Genomic DNA, 19,711 nt, shown 5'->3' on the forward strand with positions numbered 1-19,711 from the left:
AATGTTATCGAATCTTAACTGGATGTTCACTACTGTCCAGTATTCCTTTTATTTTATTTTTCTATTTATTACTGCATTCCTTTAATCAGCTGTTCCAGAATTTTTTTTCCTTAAGACCCCATGCTACTTTTGGTGGTGTAATTTACCGAAAATCAAAGTCATCTTAAACAATAAGGTAGTACTCCTCTGTGCCACACCTCAAAACCATTGTATATATTATCTTCTCCTGCCCTCTTCTCCTTTGAGCCAGTTGTTCAAACTTTTTTTCCTGCCAGGGTACCCCACCATCTTTCCTATGACTTAGGCTCACAATTGTCAATCATCCTTGATTCTTCCTTTTCCCCTCACCCCTAATAGCCATTTAGTTTCCAAATCTTGATCCTAAATCTTGATTCTAATCATCTCCCAATCTTTGGCAACTATAGCCTTTATATTTAGTGCGGACACCAATTTAGGCTCTCATTACTTCTAACAGCCTATTGGTTTCCATGCTTTCAATATTTCTCTCTCATCCTTCAAACAGTTGCCAAAAAATAACCTGATGAATATACTGTTCTGAGTATATTAGGTTAGGGTTAGGGTTTAAGGTTAAGAGTTGCAAAGATTAGAGTTAGCATTTTGGAACACTTTAAATGCCAAGCTGAGGGAATTGTGTCCTATCTTAGAGGTACTAAAGATTTGTCACCATAATTTTGTCACTATTTGTTACATAAGTAACCTACTCAGTACAATGTAACTTGTCAGATTTGGAGTTGAGAAAATCTGGGTTCAAAGCTCACTTTTTAAAAATGGCTCAAGGTAAGTTTCTTAGCTTCTCTGAGTCTTGGTTTCCTTACTAGCAGGATCCAAATATGTGTTTTTGAGGCTCCACACAATACATATAAAAGCACTCTGCAAAATTTGAAATATTCTAAAAAATATGATTTTAGGTAGATTCTTTCACCAAAGATTGAAATCCATCCATGTTTTCCATCTATAATGTGTATATGTATATATATATATATATATATATATATATATATATATATATATATATAAATGTATAATCCATGTATAATTCTTAACAATACTTATTCTGTGTGACTTTTATGCACCCAAAGAGAATCTACCCAACATGTTAGCAAATTCCATTCTTTTCTTTTGATATTGAGAGAATACATACTAGTAGAGAGTATACTTTTTCTAGGGAGTATTCTCTTCCCCTATATGCATATTCTATTGTTTTTTACGCATTGAGGGCAAAATTGAAAATGATTCCACTTAATTTTTGTTAGTTTACTTTTTTTGTCCTAATTAAATACTCAAGTATTTAATTTCTAATTTCTGCCTCTTCAGTTGATAGAGAATGTACTTAATGGGAATTAAGAGCTATATTTAATTACCCTAAATATCCCACATGAAACCAGAGGTAACACAAAGGGTAGCAAGGCCACCCATTTGTTATGTAGAACCAAATATGCCTCCTTGTATCTAAAATGAGATCAGGTTTATCTTTCCTATTACCTATACTTTGTACAATTTGTGTTTAAACAATCTGTAGTTACATGTTTATTGCTGCTTTTTCACTTTAGATTTTTGCCTCCTGTAAATTTTTACTGCTTTTTTCCTACAATACTCTCTATAGTGCAGATAAATTGGATATATGTTTTCTCTCGGCTTTTTTTTTTTTTTTTTTTTTTTTTAGTTTAAAGCCCTTTTTATTTCTAGAGGCAGCTTCTGGTTCAGTATGGGTTCGACTAGGTAACTTTCAAGGTCTCTTGAAAATGAGAGTCTATGATTTTGTTTTCAAAAACATTTGGAGGAAGACTTTTTCATTTGCAGTATTTCCATACTAAAACACAAGGGATATCCACCTTGCTAGTTAGTGAAGGTTTGTATAGTCAAAGCTATGTTTTTTTTCCAGTAGCAATGTATGGCTGTGAGAGTTAACTAAGGAAAACGAAACATAGCAGAATCAACACTTTTGAATTGTGGGGCTGTAGGAGATTTTTGAGTGTCCCTTGGTTAGCAAGATCAAATCACTCAATAGTTTTTTAATTGAGAACTATTAGAAATACAGAACTATTCAGAAATTAATTCAAACTGTTCCTGGAAGGTCAAATACTGTGGCTGGAGCTCAAATACTTTTGAAGGAGTGGTTTTGGGAGAGCAATAGATTTGGGAAAGTTTAATTATAAAATAATATTATATAAAAGTTCACAACATGGAGCAACCATGAAAAGACAATCCATCACAGGTTACTAAAATTTTGCTATTTTATTATGTGAATAGCACACAGGAGTTAGCAAGGAAAGGGGTTTTAACAATTAACAAAGGGAAAGACAAGTTCCCTAGTGGAACTCACAATTATTCAGGAGGAAAAAAACCCTTAAATGGGAAGATGTTAAAAGGTAGTACACCATTACATAGTTACATAAGTTTTAGAATAAGGAAAAAGAAGAGAACACCAACTGCCTCTCACAGTCTCCTTGTATCATCCTCTCACACGAGGAGATCCATTCTGCAGGTCTGGGTTGGATCTCCAGCAGCCATTGTCCGGTGGCTTCTGGTAGCACAACCACCATTGACTTATGATTATGAGCTAAATCCATTGAAAAATTTAGCAGACTAACCCCAAAAGGGGGTTAGTAAGGAAAGGAGATTGCGCCATTGACTGGTTGGCTAACCCTAAAAGGGAAGCTTTTTAAAAGACTTAGCTATAATAAGGGGAAAGATACTATGAGGCTGGAAATACCTCATAGAGGGCTAGTTCACAATTAATAGGAAAAAGAAACCATTAAAAGTGAGGTAGTTTCTCCAGATGCATAGGGCTGAAAGAGTTGGGGAAAAAGTTTTCTCTAGACCTTCACCTGGGGTAGGACTTTAGTCCACATGAACAAAAGACCTATTTAAGAATAAAAGGCTCTTTTAAAGCTGAGATGATTCCATCAGTGCCCTTTCCTATTAGCCTCTGAGAGTATTATAATCCTTAAAATTTTAAAAATAGCTTTTTGTTTTCAAAATACTTGTAAAGATAGTTTTCAACACCCACCCTTGCAAAACATTGTGTTCCATTTTTTTTTCCTCCCTTACCCTCACCACCCTCTCCCCCCAAACATCAAGTAATCCAATATAGGTTTAACATGTGCAATTCTTCTAAACACATTTGGGAGTATATAATTTTATCAGTGTTCTTCAGGTTTTCTGTAGCTAAGATCACATTAGTTGGCCACATAAAAGATAGGATTCATTAGAAAAGATATTAATTTGGGAAAGACTGAAGGCAAAAGGATAAAGGGATGACAGAGGATGAGATCAATAGTTGTGATGAAAGCAATGAACGTGAGCTTGTATAGACCCTGGGAGATAGTGGACAAGTATAACTCAATGAGGTCATGAAGAGTTGGATATGACTAAAAGACTGAACAACAACAAAAATGCTACTATGTATCTTCATACTGTATTTAAAGTTAGTGTTCTGATCCCTATAATAGTAGTCAAAGGGTTCTACTAGTTGTAGGGCTGGTGTAAATGTGTAGGCCTCTGCAAGAACCAAGTTTGGTTCCAATGGTGCCTCTGCCTAGAAAACATTTTCTCTCAGATATCCTTGAGTTTCCTACTATTTCAAGGGATTGGATAAGAAAGAATGGCTAGTATACTAGGGCCTTGCCAGGGTCTTTTCTCCTAAAAGTTTCAATCAGTAATCCAATAAGATGGGGCTTGAGGATGTATACCCATACTCTACTCTTAGCCTCTGAGTAGGGATAGATAGTTCTATGGGAGTTGTCTGGTAGCTGGAATGGGACAGGAGAGTTGTGCAGGTAAACTATAAGAACTAGTATACTGGAGTTGTAACAGAAAGAGTACACAAGATGGGGATGAAGAGAGGGTGGAAGCCTTAAAAAAAACTAATAATCCAAGTGGGAAATTCATAGTAGTGGAAAATTTTGGTTAAAGTGTCTGCTTTGACTATGAAGAATGCTCTATAACGAAAGACAAACACGTTTTCAAAGCCGCCCCTCAGCTGATCTGTTTAGGTTTAGTTTAGTTTAAACTAAAAAACTAAATGTGTCTAAAGCTATAAGACTGGGTACCCTTTAACAGCCCTTTGTCAGTCAATCAGTTAATTCTGCTTCTTCCAAGGTAGCTTAACATGGTAATGGAGCTATTAAGTGTAGGCCTGCTTCTCTTTTAAATAACTGCCAATTGTTCAGCAAATAATTACTTGGTTCTGATAGTAAAGTGGTTGCTAGGGATTGAAAGAAACACAACGATGAATAGACAGGTCCTAATCCCAAGGGCCTCACAGATACATCAGAGTAGATGATACGTATGTCAATAGATATAGTACACCCGGTATTCACTTTTGGCACATTTAACTTGAGGTGTCAGTTAGATACAGGACAGGTCTAGAGAAAGAGAAAAACTAGAGATATGGAGATAGCTGAAGCCAGGACAAATTTACGGTTGTGGAAGAACATGATTCAGGTCAGAAAACTACTTCTGGAACTTCAGAGAAATAATTTCAGGTACTGACAACAAAAATTCAGATCACTAATTTCATTTTTTTTCCATCTTTCAAACCAAAGTCCGTTTTCTCATCTATAAAATGAAAGGTAGTCTAGATGACCTGAGGTCCCTTTCCAGCATTATGATCCTAACATTCTCTTTCTATATGACTTCTCCCCATCTTGTGTTTGTGTCATTTACATCTGACACATGAAACTCCGAGCCAATTCTCAATAGACGTCGAGATTCTTGTTTTTGCTCACTAGGAGGATGTTTTTTTTCCCCTATTATAGATTGTGAAAGAGACTATCAGGGCAAGAAGACAAATATAGCAAACAGGAAATAGTTCAGGGTCCTGGAATTCCCCTGGCTGACTGGTTATTACTCCGAGCCTAAAGTTTGTGTCCTTCAGCACGTTTCCCCTAAAAAGGGATTATTTTCCTTCCCGTAAAGATGACGAGTTAGAAATTGGAGTAGACAAAGAAGCGCGAGGATTAAGTTTGATAAAACAAGAGACTCAACCACAAGCTTTCACAAACAAGCACGGCTCTAGGAAGACTCCGCGCACGCGCAGATGTCAGTAGTGCTGTCAGCCGTTGGTGCGTCACCACGGCTCTGCCCGGATATAGGCCCTCCCCTGCCGCAGCCGTTGGTGCGTCACCACGGCTCTGCCCGGACCTAGGCCCTCCCCTGCCGCAGCCGTTGGTGCGTCACCACGGCTCTGCCCGGACCTAGGCCCTCCCCTGCCGCAAGGCGGTTTCTGTTATCGTTTGAAACGGATTTATTCCTATTTTGGCCTCTCTGTGTTTAGGTCACGATGGTGAAAAAGCTCTGGCGGAAAAACTGCGAAGCGAACTGCTGTTAGGTTGGTGGTGAGAAATCCCCCACAGGAAAACGTGACATTTTTAACGGTTCCGGCCTAGCCTTTAACCTAGTTTCGCCACTCGCTCCGCCAGGACTCGCTACACCGCTCAGGAGTTCATCCCCGCCGAGTTCCCGAGCTCCGCGGCCCACTCCCGTCACACATCACCCCGCCTCCGGGGATGGCGGTTGGCGCAGCTAGTAACTATTCTATTGCCCACCGCAGGAGGCGTGATGACGTCAGCGCGGCGTCAGCCTCCGCCTGGAGAGGGCCAGGGGCGCCCGTGTCTGGGAGGGGTGCGGATCTGAGGCTCGCCCCTGGCCCTGGCTCCCAACAGCCTTAGTTTTCTGGGAAAGACTGGCGAAGGCCCGGAAGACGCCGCCCTCCGAGTCAGACCCGCGGCTCTTTCTCCCGTCGCCAGCCACGCCCCCCGGGGGCTGCGGCGAGTTCCGCCTTTTTTCCGTCCCGGGATCCCAGCGAAAGGTGGGTACTGCGGCCTGGGGGACGCGGGGCTAGGGCTGTGGCGGCGTGGCTCTAGAAGCAGAAGCCTTTTGGGGGGTCGGAGAGAACAGCCGGGAGAGGGGCGGGTCCCGAGGCCGAACCTCTTTGGAGCCTTAGGACTAGTGGGCTGTCCCAAGAAGGAAATTAACGAAATTTGTGGGCATTTCCCTGCTGCCTGGGATTTGTTTTTTTTTTTTTTTTTAATTTGTTTTTTAATTTTCTGTTTTTCCGCGTTCCCTGCTCGTTGATGGGAATACCTAACTACGCGGCTTTTTTTTTTTTTTTCCACGCTGTAGGCGCTTTGATAAGTGTTTATTCAACTTGACTACTTCTTTGCTTTCGTTCGGCGATTAGAGACTAGGATGAATATTTATTTAGTCCCCGTTCCTCCCGGTCCCCCGCCTCTCAACCTTTATCTGTAGTGGCAGCTCTTACCGTTAAGATTTTAGAGCCGGAAGGACCACCGGGAGATTATCTCCTTGTAGGTCATCTTGTTTAAGGTTAGTCTTCGTCCTTGTGCGTGTGTATCGTTTTTAAAGTAAAAAATAAAATAATTTTTATTATTAAAAAGTTATTATTTAAAAAAATAAAATAGTACGATAGAAGAAGTCAGGTTGAAATCGTTAATAAAGTTTTTGAAAGTTCATAGATCCCTGGTTAAAAACTTGAGACATTTTGTTGTTTTTTTAAAACAAGGTCTGGCAAGTAGTAGGTGCTTAATCATGGATTGATTGATTGGCCGGAAAGTGATGGCCAAAGGGGTGAAGTGACTTCTCTGTGGTCCCAAAAGGGGATCCGCCTTAGGTCTTGTGATTTCAAATGGAGGACTGTTGTCTCCCTGTCATTCAACTTCTTAGGATATACTTGCACTTATAATTTAAATTAAAGTTGTATTTTAGCATAGTTTAAAAAGTTGCCCCCAAGCATTTATTGTAAGTTTACTACAGACACTAATGATACTGGAATTGGACTCTAGAGACCTGTGTTTGAATCGTGATTTTGAAACTGTGACTGAGCACGCCTCACTTAGCCTCTCTAAATCTGTTTCTTCACCTGTAAAATGATGATGATGACTTGCACAGCCTACTTGATGGCTCTGTGAACCTTAACATACATAGCCGTGAGCTAATCTTATTTATTAAGTACTCAGTAAATCTGCAAGGCACTGCACTATTTCTGGAAGCATTTATGATTAAATTAGGGAAGCACAAATCAACCAATACATGGGAGACTGATAAATATACAGAGTCTGGGCAAAGTTCTGTGAGAAATATGAAGAGGAGGTGGCATCTGAATTGAGCTTGAAGGAGTGGGAAAATTTCAACAGATTTGGGGAGGGGGAAATTGGAGAAAACATTGAGAGTACCTATGGAAATGCACAGAAGTGAGAAAGGGCAGGATAGAGATGGGGGGCAGAAAGTAGTTCGGTTTGGTGGTGTGTACCGGCATATGTAAAGGGGAGGAATACACCGCAGTAACACCGGGGAAATAGAATGAACTAGATCCGGAACGTCTTGAATGCCAGGAGAAGGAAGTGTTACTCTGTAGAACGAAGTTCATTTTTTAGTGGAGGAATAGCGTGGCTCTTTGCCTTTTTGGCTTGATGATCCTTCCTAATAGGTAACGTTGATATGATAGTATTTATTAAGCACCGACTACGAGCCAGGCATTATACAAAAAAGGTAACATTCGGGCAGCTCGGTGGCCCACAGGATAGAACAGCCTTGAAGTCAGGAGGACCTGAGTTTAAATCTGGTCTCAGACACTTAACTCTTCCTGGCTGTGTGACCCTGGGCAAGTCACTTAACCCCAATTGCCTCAGCAGCAAAAAAAGCTAACAATCTCTGTAAGCAGCTTTTCAGTTCTAATGAAAAAAACCCAGTGCACATAATGAAATATAGAACAGAATCATACAGTTAACATATGCAAATATACACAGAGTAATTAAATGCAATTAGCATTTTATTGATTGAGGAAATACAAGACAAAAAGTTATTTTGAATTTAGTTTCATAGGCTCATAGGTTTAGAGTTGGTAGGATTTTAGTTGGGACTTGAAGAAAGCCAGAGAAACCAGAAATCAGAAGAGGAGGGAGAGCATTTCAGGTGTGGCACACAGCCAGAGTAGAAACAAGAGAGAGGAAAAGCAAGGAGGCCATTGTGACTGAATGACAAAGTATGGGGTGGAGGGAGTGGGATTTGGGCGGATGAAGATCAGAAATATTATGAAAGACACCAAGTGCTAAATAGAATTTTATATTTGATCCTGCAGGTGATGAGGACCCATTGGCATTTATTGAGAAGGGCATGGCATGGTCATGATACCAAAAAAATCACTTTGGCAGCTGGATGGTATATGTACTAGAGGAGGGAAAGACTTTTTGCAGATTAACAAACAGGCTGTTGTGGTAGTTCATGTGTGAGGAGATAAGGGCCTTCACCAAGTGGTGGGAGTATCTAAGGAGAGAATTGGTTGTATTTGAGATGTTGCAAAGGTGAAATCAGTGGTTATGGCAGGTGTTTGGATATATGTAATCAGAGAGAATGAGGTCAAGGATGACATATAGGTTTCAAGCCTGGGAAACTGAGAATGGTATTGCTGCTCTTTCCTACAAAGTGACTTTTAGAAATGAATGGCAGACCTGGATGTAGAGAGTGAAAGTGGACAAAAGTACTGAGTGAGAAATAAGAACTTGGGACATCATTCAGGAATAGTTTCTTTCCTGGATATGAAAATTTTTATTTGGTCTTTTTCTCTTAAATTAGAATTAATTTCTTTGTTACTACAATTATCTATGAAGGAACAGACAAAAGTCGGGTTTGGCTGGATTGCAGAGTGTGGGAGGGGAGTGGGAGCAATGAGACTAGAAAGCTAGGTTGTATACCATGTGGTAAAGGTCTTTAAAAGCTAAAAGGAGGAGTTTATATTTTATCATAGACAATTGGAAGCCAGTAGAGCTTGATGTAGAGGTGTAATAATAGTCATACCTGTTTTGCAAAGTAACCGGCACCTATTTGAAGGATAATATATAGTGCAAAAAAAATTAAGGTAAGACTAATTAGGCGTTCTGAATTGAGGGGAAAGAGAATAGGGCCTCAACTGAGGTTCTGAATGTCTAAGTGGAGAGATTGGAAGGGAGAGAGATACATAGAAACTGTCAGATTTGGCAAATGATTAGATATGTGGGGAGAATCAAGAATAATTTCAAGTTTACAAATTTAAAATGGCGTCTTTAACAGAAATACGAAAGGTTTTGAGGAAAATAATGTCCTCTTGTAGTAGACATGTTATATTTGGGGTCCTTAGAGGGTATTGAGTTGGAAATTACCAATAGACACTTCATGTAAGATTGGAGTGCTAGAAAGAAACTATTTGGAGCTGATAATGTAGATGTGTGTAATGATGATAAATCTATGGGAATAATTGGGAGACTTCAGGACAAAACCCTGGGTTAATCTTACAATTATTTACATAAGAGGTATGATGTGGATAACAAACCAACAAAAGAGACTGATAGGGAGGAAGAGAACAGGGAGAAAGTGTTTTTGTGAAAATCCAGGGAAGAGTTAGAATATGATGGAAATAAGTAGTATCATATACTGCAGAAGAGTCAATAAAAATCTACACCCTACCTGATAATAGTTAATCAAATCAGCCTTTATATGAAGACCTTCAGTGAAAGCCAGCTCCAGAAGTATATAATCTATTTTACTTTTAAAACATAAAGCCATAAGCTAGAAGGTATTTCCTTATTTCAACTTGGTTTGTTTCTGCAACTTCCATTCTTTGCTTCTTTTGAGACCAAAGTCTAGTAGACCCTTTATGTACGTGAAGATACCCAAATTTCCTCTTTTCCAGGCGAAAAACCCCTACCTCTAGGGTTACCTCTAACCATTTTTCATATGGCAAATTTAAAGCATTAAATCCTGTTTGCTTTCCTCTGTATTCTTTCCAGCTTATCAATGTCTTTAATAACTTGTGACCTTGTGACATCCAGAACTGAATGCAGTACTATAGATAAGGTGTAGTGGCAGAATTGAACAAAATTATAACTTTCATTTGAATACAAATGAAGTCTCCATCTTGATAAGAATCAGTTCCAGAATAAGTTAATCTTTGCTATTTCTTTCAGCCTTTTGAGAAAGTAAAATTATTATTAAGGCAAGCCAAGAAGGTTTTTGGACTTGTTTTGGGCAGAGAGAGAACTTGCAAATACTTAGAAATTTGAAGTCTCCTATCATATTCTCTAGACTTATGATCTCTTTTCTCTCTACTCTGATATTTCTTTCTCCTGTCCATGTAGTCACTAGTAAAGTTCTCAGTACTTTACTTTGTACTTAAATATTCTTTGCTCTTCTTTTTTTTCCAGGATTGCTCCACAATGAGCAATATAAATGAGTCTGTCTTCTAAATATATGCTACTCCACTTGTGCCTTTTGAATAAGATTCTGACCTCCATATTCCAGTTATGAACCACTTCCTGCAAAGTCTCAGTGATTAATCTTAAGCCAGAATTGGCTCTCTATATTAGCTTGTTCATTTTACTTGTTCTTTTTGCATTGATATAGAGGCATCTAAGATCATTAGTTTTATTGAAGATTGTTTTCTTGGCTATTTTCCTTTTGAATTACAGGCTCTCTCTACCTGTACTCTATCTTATGTTGTGGAAACTCTCCAGAAACTTGGTAGAAATATATATTTTTTCCCTCCTTCCCCCCCTTCCCCCCCCCCCCCCCCCCCAGGCAAGGATCAAGTGACTTGCCCCCAGGGTCACAAAGCTAGGAAATGTCAAGTGTCTGAAGTCAGATTTGAACTCAGGTGCTCCTGACTTAGGACTGGTGCTCTATCCGCTGCATCCAACTGCTTGTCCCCCTCTTCCCCCTCTCCCCCCCGCCCTTTAAGTTTACTCTTCCCACACCTTTAAGTTTAAAATCCTTTTTATTGAATTTTCAAGCTACATTTCTAGCAACATGTTATCTTCATGTTGTCCCTTGAAAGAAATTAATTTCTTTATTTTAAGGTGTGATTGAGAAATCCAAATACTGTTTGAAAATAGTATTTTACTGACCCATGTTTACTTCATTTGAAGCTCGTGCTTTCTTACAGCAATAGTGATGAAAATATCAAAAAGTCTTTAGTTTCTTGCTCTTGACTGTTCATAGTATTTAATGAAATGCTTTTGGAAATTCTTCTGTCGTTTGTTTTTTACACAGCCTGTAAGAGGTAGGATGAACGTATCTTATGAAGTTCTTTGTCATATCTTGAAAACTTGTTCATTGAAGATTACACATTTCTCTGTCTGATTGACTGATAGCTACCTTGTGGTCTTTCAGCAGGGAGTTAGTCACTAACCACTTACTTGTCTATCTTCTTCCAGATAATATCTGCCTTGATTTCTTTCTTTCTTTCTTTCTTTTTTAATTATAGCTTTTTATATACAAAACACATGCATGGATAATTTTTCAACATTGACCCTTGCAAAAACTTCTGTATCAACTTTTCACTTCCTTACTTCTCCCCTCTCCCCTAGATTCTGCCTTAATTTCAACTATGGATCCATTTTGTTCCTTGTGTGAGAAGCAGCTGCTGCTGCCCTTTTTTTTTTTTTTCCCCCCAAGGGATTCATCTCCCCTCATGGGAAAGCCTAATAACTGCCTAAATTGAAGTATGTAGTTTATCTTCTTCTGTGTCCTATTTTTCTCCCTTTTCCTTCCCTAAACAGACCAAGAATCCCTTCTACCTCATCATATCCTTTCATCTTTATTTTTATGTAAAGGCATTCTATCTGTTTTAAAGAAAACTTCTTTGTGATAACCTAGAAAGCAGGGAGATGACAGGATGCTAGATATAGAGCTGGAAGTCCATCTGATTCAAAATTCTCACTTTATTGGTTGTGAACTGAGATTGAGAGGTTTAAGTTGACTTGCCCAAGATCACACAGATAGTAAGAAGAATATGATGTACTTTATCCCTTTACCCTGTCTGCTAGGAGAGAGATCAGTGTACATTTTAAAAACCTTCACTTTTGTGTACTCAATGCTTAGCTCAGTATCTGGCACATGTAGAACATATTGACCAGATGGGCAGGATGATTCCTGTGAACAGGAAAATTTTGTGCCCAGTAGGAAGGACTGAAAGAAAAACATTTGTTAATCATATATTAATATCTATTATTATAATATACATTCATGTTAATATATTAACCATATATTAATAATATGTGTTAGCATATAAAAATATCTCATTTGATCCTCACAACAGTGCCTGAGACAAGCAAGTTAAATGATTTGCCCAGGGTTATGTAGGTAATAAATCTCCAAGTATGAATTTGAACTCGGGTGTTTCTGATTCAGGGCCAGTGCTCTGTCTACTGCTTCCCCCAACTGCCCCTCCTGTATGAGTTATTCAGTCAAATATCTTTTTTTTTTTTTAATAATAAAATGAATCTTTATTAACACTAACATCTAAGTGAAAGTTAGCATTTTCTTCTATCATGAATTTAATATAACATGAGAAGGGATTCATAAGTTTCATTAGATGGCCAGAGGAGTCTTTAATATAAAAGAGTGTTTAAGAACCTCTGTTTTATTTTATTTTATTTTTATTTAATAGCCTTTTATTTACAGGTATGTATGGGTAACTTTACAGCATTGACAATTGCCAAACCTCTTGTTCCAATTTTTCCCCTCTTACCCCCCACCCCCTCCCCCAGATGGCAGGATGACCACTAGATGTTAAATATATTAAAATATAAATTAGATACACAATAAATATACATGACCAAACCGTTATTTTGCTGTACAAATATAATCAGACTCTGAAATATTGTACAATTAGCTTGTGAAGGAAATCAAAAATGCAGGTGGGCATAAATATAGGGATTGGGAATTCAATGTAATGGTTTTTAGTCATCTCCCAGAGTTCTTTCGCTGGGCGTAGCTTGTTCAGTTCATTACTGCTCCATTGGAAATGATTTGGTTGATCTCATTGCTGAGGATGGCTAGGTCCATCAGAACTGGTCATCATCTAGTATTGTTGTTGAAGTATATAATGATCTCTTGGCCCTGCTCATTTCACTCAGCATCAGTTCGTGTAAGTCTCTCCAGGCCTTTCTGAAATCATCCTGTTGGTCATTTCTTACAGAACAATAATATTCCATAATATTCATAATACCACAATTTATTCAGCCATTCTCCAACTGATGGACATCCACTCAGGTTCCAGTTTCTAGCCACTACAAAGAGGGCTGCCACAAACATTCGTGCACATACAGGTCCCCTTCCCTTCTTTATGATGTCTTTGGGATATAAGCCCAGTAGTAACACTGCTGGTTCAAAGGGTATGCACAGTTTGATAACTTTTTGAGCATAGTTCCAAATTGCTCTCCAGAATGGTTGGATGTATTCACAGTTCCACCAACAATGTTTTCCCACATCCCCTCCAACATTCCGCATTATTCAGTCAAATATCTACCATGTATGTAGCAGACATTGTGCTAGATGCTGGGAGAAGAGGACAACAGTAAAATGATTCCTATTCACAATGATCTTTACATTCTAATGGAGGAGAAAACACATATGCAGCAATAAAAGTTTTTTAATACATACAGTCAGACACACACTTACAAGGACACACATGAGAACACAGATAAACATCCAAAGTTGTTTAATTCATGAGACCATGGAAAGGAGGGTAAAAGTAGAAGCAATCAGGAAAGGACTCAATTCATTTACTGTGTGAATCCATCTTAAAGAATTTATTAGGCATAGGGAACAGCAAGTGCACAAAGACTCTGGAACGAAGTGAATAAAAAATAAAAGACTATTTTTACTGGGATTGCAAAGTGAAGGAGAGATAATGATGTCCAGCAAGGCCAGAAAGGCAGGTTGAATCTAGATTTTGTAAGACTTTAAAATCTCAACAGAGGAGTTTGAGTGGTTAAGTCAAAGAGTCACATGAACAGTTGAAAGGCAGCAGTGTAGAATGCATTAGAATTATGAGAGGCTTTAATTTTAAATTTTATTTTTCTGAGGCAATTGGGGTCAAGTGACTTACCTGCCCAAGGTCACATAGCCCAGAAGTGTTAAGTGTCTGAGGCTAGATTTGAACTCGGGTCCTCCTGACTTCAAGGCTGGTACTCTATCCACTGTCCCATGAGAGGCTTTAAACAGAAAACCTTTTTGCACTGATCATAGTGAGAGATGAAGAGGGCCTGAAACAATGTGGTGGCTGTACAAGTAGAAGGATGGATCTAGTTCTGAAGGTAGAAAGCAAGGCTTGACAACTGACTGGCTCAGTGGAGTGCAGGAAAGTGAGGAATTGAGGATAATGCTGAAATTATGAACCTGGATCAGTGAAATGCTGATTTTTGAAGAGAGAAAGGTTTCAGGTGAAAGATAATTAGTTCAGTTTGTCATGTTCAGTTAAGCTCATGGGAGACTGAATATAGAATATAGATCTAGGAGTTATCTGTATAGAGTTGATAGTTTAAACTATGTGAGCTATTGAATTTAAAAAGTTGTAGAATAAAGAGAAAAGGTCCCAGGACAAAATCTTGAGAAATAACCTACAATTAGGCAGCATTATGTGGATGATAAACCTACAAAGGAAGTGTCAAGACAAGTAGAAAGGATTTCTCCTATTATTTTCCATGTTTTCTGGAAGCAAGCTATCCTCAGTTTCTTGTTTTTTGCCTAGAGTTACTAGTCATTTCCCATGGTGAAGTTAGTACATTTTGCTAATAAATTAATGAAATTGAAATCTTTTTTTCTATAAAGTTATTTCTGCAATTTTCTGTGCTTCAGGTTTTTTGTACTGTATTTTCTAATAGTGTTTTTTATGTGTTTTATTTTCAGATCTTGCATCGAAGAAGACTATTTTTGTAGACATTTTCATTTTCTTCAGAATAATAAATTCTAGTATGGAGACCTAGAATTCTTAAAGGGACATGGTCTAAACCCTGGGAGGTAGTTTTGTGCTTGAATATATATTTATATATATGAATAACAAAAGCTTATTTAGAAGGATTTTTTCAGAGTTAATGATGCATTACATACCTATATAAAACTTTTTTTTTGGTATGGCAACAATTTTTAAGTATATAGGAAAATACTGTAATATTTTTCTAATTGTTTGTGACCTGATATATATATATATCCTTTGGTAAAAGTGGTAGCTCTTCTATATATGTGGTCCCCAGATGAACATCCTGTAGTTTAGTTTTTTAAACGCAAAGAAAAGCTTCTGTTCTAGAAATTAAACACCTTTTTGAAGTCTGTAGAAAAATTTAATAGGTAGGAAAAGTGTAACATCAGGTAGTTCTAAATTGTAGAAAATTTGAGTACCAGTTATAGTGAAATAGAATACTTAACAAATATTGCAAAAACATTGAATGAATCGGCAACATTTTATTTCAAAACCGAAAAATCACTATTTGTATACAGTTTAGAAAGTGATAAGATATAGAAGGAAAGCAAAATTTGGTCATATGAAACCATATCCATCTTTATTTACTATACAAGTTTATGTATATTGAGCTTTGAAAGTAAAATTAAAGAATGCCAGATTTTAAAGCAATCCAATAACTTTTCAAGCACGGCTTCAATTTAGCAATATAGTTTAAAATGGATATTCTTGGTCTCTTGTAAAATGCCTCTAGGAAAATAAGAGTTAAATAGGATGTAAAGCATTTTTTTCCTCTTCTGTAATATAGTATACATATTGACATTTCTGTCATCATTAAATCAGGTTTAATTAATTCGAATTTTCTGTACTACTTAAAAGTTTTGAATATAGAAATGTTCATGTGTATATTTATATAAATGTGGGTTTAAGATATACATCCTTAAAAGTGCATCAGCAACAGGATGATGAAGTAGATCCTATAAGCTTGAAAGAGTTAATTAAATCTAAAATACAATACTAAATGTCATCCAGGTGATTTGGGAAAATTACTCTATTTTTAAAAAGTCATTTGATGTAATTTTAATGCTGGACATCCAATAACACAAAACTTACTCAAATTTTTTTTAGTGTAAAAAGATGAAAAAATTCATTTTTATGTTTTTAGCAAAATATCAAACTGTTATAAACTCACACACAAAACTACCTCCCAGAGAAAGACTTGTCCCATTTTGTTCCCAAAATACTCAATTATGAATGCGGTAGAGGATGGTGTGCTGTTAGCACGTTTGATGAATAGTGATGCAAATGAAATGAAATATGATTTGTCATGTGAACTCTACAGAATGTCTACATATTCTACTTTCCCAGTCAATGTTCCAATCTCAGAAAGGAGTCTTGCTCGGGCTGGATTTTATTACACTGGTGTGAACGACAGAGTTAAATGTTTCTGTTGTGGCTTAATGCTGGATAATTGGAAACAAGGAGACAATGCTATTGACAAACATAAACAGCTTTATCCCAGCTGTGCATTTATTCAGAATTTGATAGCAGTTAACCTGGGATCTTCTCAGTCCACATTTTCTTCTTCAGTGAATAATGCCACACGTTCATTATCTTCCAGTTCAGGACAGAGTGGATATTTCAGTGGTTCTTATTGCAGTTTTCCACTGGAGCCAGTGACTTCCAGAGCAGTTGAGGACTTGTCCCCTTTGAATGCCAGCCCCTATAGTTATTCAATGAGTACGGAGGATGCCAGAATTCTCACTTATCAGACATGGCCATTGACATTTCTGTCACCATTAGATCTGGCAAGAGCTGGTTTTTACTACATAGGACCTGGAGACATGGTAGCTTGCTTTGCTTGTGGTGGGAAACTGAGTAATTGGGAGCCAAAAGATGATGCCATGTCAGAACATCGAAGACATTTTCCTAACTGTCCTTTCCTGGAGAATCACATCCAAGAAACATCAAGGTTCAGTGTTTCTAATCTGAGCATGCAAACCCACACAGCCCGTATGAAAACCTTTGTGACCTGGCCCCCTCAAATTCCAGTTCATCCAGAGCAGCTTGCAAGTGCTGGCTTTTATTATGTGGGTAAGAAACCTAAATCAGTAGAAGAAATATTCATCATAGCTCTTAGCCATTGTTTTTATTTGTAAATTTCTTCACTTTTTTCTTAGGTCGAAATGATGATGTCAAATGCTTTTGCTGTGATGGTGGACTGAGGTGTTGGGAATCTGGAGATGATCCTTGGGTGGAACATGCCAAATGGTTTCCAAGGCAAGTACTCTGATGACTGCTTTACAAAAAGTCTGTTGTTAAGATAAGTAGGCTTACATGAATTATTGGATTCAATTTGTGTTACATTAAAGCTTCATACATATATTATGGTTGAAATAATCAGATTGATTATGATTTTTTTTTTTTAAGAATAGTCATTTATTCAATAGAAGGCAAAGGTAGGAATAATCAAAATATTTACTATATAGAAGATAAAAACAATAATCAAAATATGATATTCTAACCATAAACTTGAATCATATTCTCCTCCATCAAAGCATATAGTATGGATTAAGTAAAGCTGACACACACTCTTACAGAAGCCTGCCAAGGAGGGATACATATAAGAAAAGCACGTACCTAGGCAATTCACAATTCTGGATGGCAAGTTGTGAAGTTCTTGGTTTCTTTTGAGAAAAATCCAGCTAGGCAAAACCATTTTTCTTCTATCTGTTCCTTCTCTGCCCCTCATAATTCTGCTGTAGTAAGGTGATTTTTTGGTACTCTTGACCTTCTGAAGTAATAAATTCTCAGTACATAGCTATCCTTGGCAGGGTATGGAAATGTCATATGCTTTTAGTGACAAGCAATTCACTTTCAAACTTCTTAGATCTGCTCTGGGACTAAAGCAGTGATAGAGCCTCGAAGCCTTTTTCTAGACAGATCTTCAAACATGAGAGGCTGTGTCTTATTTAATTAGCCCTCAGTAAAAGAACACTTCTCATGGAAAAGCAGATTCAAGTTTCTTATTCTCAAACCAGAAAGAACAATAAAGGATAACAGGAAAACTACTGACCAAATTTCTCCTCCATCTAGTGTAGTTGGAGCAAAAGAACAAATTGTTTTCCTATAGTTAAGTTCTCAACAGAGTAATGGCTCTCTTTTGATCCATGCATTTATATGTTGGCTTTAAAAATTGATCCTATTTCCAATTAATTGATTTTCTTCTGTAATTGCCTAAGTCATGATTTGTTGGTTTTGAACTTAATTCAGAATTTCACCTGTCTTATAATAATGAATATTTATATTTTTTAGAAATCCACTTACCTTGTTACCTCTGAAGAATGATTATTTTGTTGTCCAAAGAAATGTGGTCCAATATCTCTAACCTCACAGTTAGACTTAAAACAGTGAACATTTCTTAGTCACGGATTGGCTGGCTTTTATTACCCAATTTCTATCCAATCATGTTTCCTTACATCTATGATTCTAGCTTCCCAAAAATATAAAAGAAAACTGTCCCCTTTATTTGGAGGCTTAGTTTAGCTGGGGAAGCTGAGCCTGTTTATTGCTAAATTTACATTTTACTTATAAATTGATCATGTTCAGTTCTTTGTGCTGCAGTCTAGTCTTAAGTTTCACTGTTATGTGGAGAAGGAATGACATTTTTCCAGATGATTAAATTTTACCAGGAAGTAATTATATTCCATCTAAATCATTCTCTTTTTAAAAAATTTATTTATCTATAAATTACAAACTTATTTTTAAAAATCAGAAAAAAAACAGATAAGGAATACAAGACAAATAAAAGAGAACATCAGGGAGAATTCAAAATATATAACAGCAAATTACCAGTTCATGAAAGTATATATATTAGTAGAAGAAATTATATTCATGGATGTCTATCTTTTCTTTACTTCCTTTTAAGTTGTTTTCTTTGTTGTTGTTCTCTGCTGCACACCTTTTTTATTCTTTTTTTCCCTTTTCATCCCCTCCTCCCTTCCTCAAACAGGCTATAAAGGACATATTTATGTATACATATGTAGATATATTCATACACATACACACATCCCCACACATCTTTCCTATTTCTGCTGACTCTTTGCTTAATTTTGCTCCTTAACTTGCCTTACTACTAATCTTCTCCCATCCATGGATCCCTTCCTTGTCTTCCCTCACCCCTTATTTCCTCATCTGCCTATCTTCCTCCCTTATTTCTTTATAGATTTTGGAGAGTGCTATATATATACTCTTCCTGCTTTATATGTAGTGTTGCCTATTTAAACCATTAGTTATGAGAATAGGTTTTCAGAACTACGAGCCCTCCTCCTGCCTCTAATGCCTCTATGTCTATTCTTACTTTTTAACTCATTTGTTTAACACAATGACTATTTTTGCCTTAACTTTGTGCCAATCTTTCTTTTGAACTATCTTGTTGATAGTATCAATCTTAAAACATGGTATACATTTCCCATATAAGAAAAGCATAAACAATTTGTTCATGTTGAGTTCCTTGAAATTGATCTTTGATATTGCCTCATATGTTAACTTTTCTAGTAAATTCAGGTTTGGTTGATAGAAAGTCTTGGAAATCTGAATGTTCGTTGAATGTCCATTTTTTCTAATTCAATGTTACAATTTTGCTGGGCATATTTTTGGCCACAGGCCTACTTCTTTTGATTATCATTATCAGTAAATAGGATTCCAGAACCTGAATTTCTTTTTGTGGATTCTGATAAGTCCTGTACGATTCTAATTGTAACTCCAGCATATTTGAATTTTTTTTTTCTTGTTTGTTGCAAAATTTTCTCTTAGATTTTGGGGTTTTCGAAATTTGGCAATAATGTTCCTATTTTCCACAAAGGATCTTGTTGAGGTAGTGATTGGTTGAATTTTTTCTGTTTCAAATTTCTCCTCATGTTGTTACTTCAGGACAGTTTTCTTGGATTTCTTTTT

General features: G+C 37.1%; 1 protein-coding gene across 4 annotated transcripts in view; it reads left to right on the top strand.

Annotated features, from left to right (window-relative positions):
• Positions 1-5,164: 5,164 nt before the first annotated feature.
• LOC100914028 (putative inhibitor of apoptosis) overlaps positions 5,165-19,711 on the top strand; it is a 32,622-nt gene continuing 18,075 nt past the window's right edge. For 3 of the 4 annotated variants that reach the window (XM_031961074.1, XM_031961075.1, XM_031961073.1), the window contains exons 1-3: positions 5,165-5,833; positions 14,707-16,849; positions 16,936-17,035. In XM_031961074.1, coding sequence (XP_031816934.1) covers positions 16,006-16,849; positions 16,936-17,035 — 944 coding nt within the window. In that variant the 5' untranslated portion in view covers positions 5,165-5,833; positions 14,707-16,005. The remainder of the gene's footprint in view (positions 5,834-14,706; positions 16,850-16,935; positions 17,036-19,711) is intronic. The other variant, XM_023499483.2, reaches the window with a different exon arrangement.

This window comes from Sarcophilus harrisii, chromosome 3, assembly GCF_902635505.1.
Source record: "Sarcophilus harrisii chromosome 3, mSarHar1.11, whole genome shotgun sequence".
NCBI lineage: Eukaryota > Metazoa > Chordata > Mammalia > Dasyuromorphia > Dasyuridae > Sarcophilus > Sarcophilus harrisii.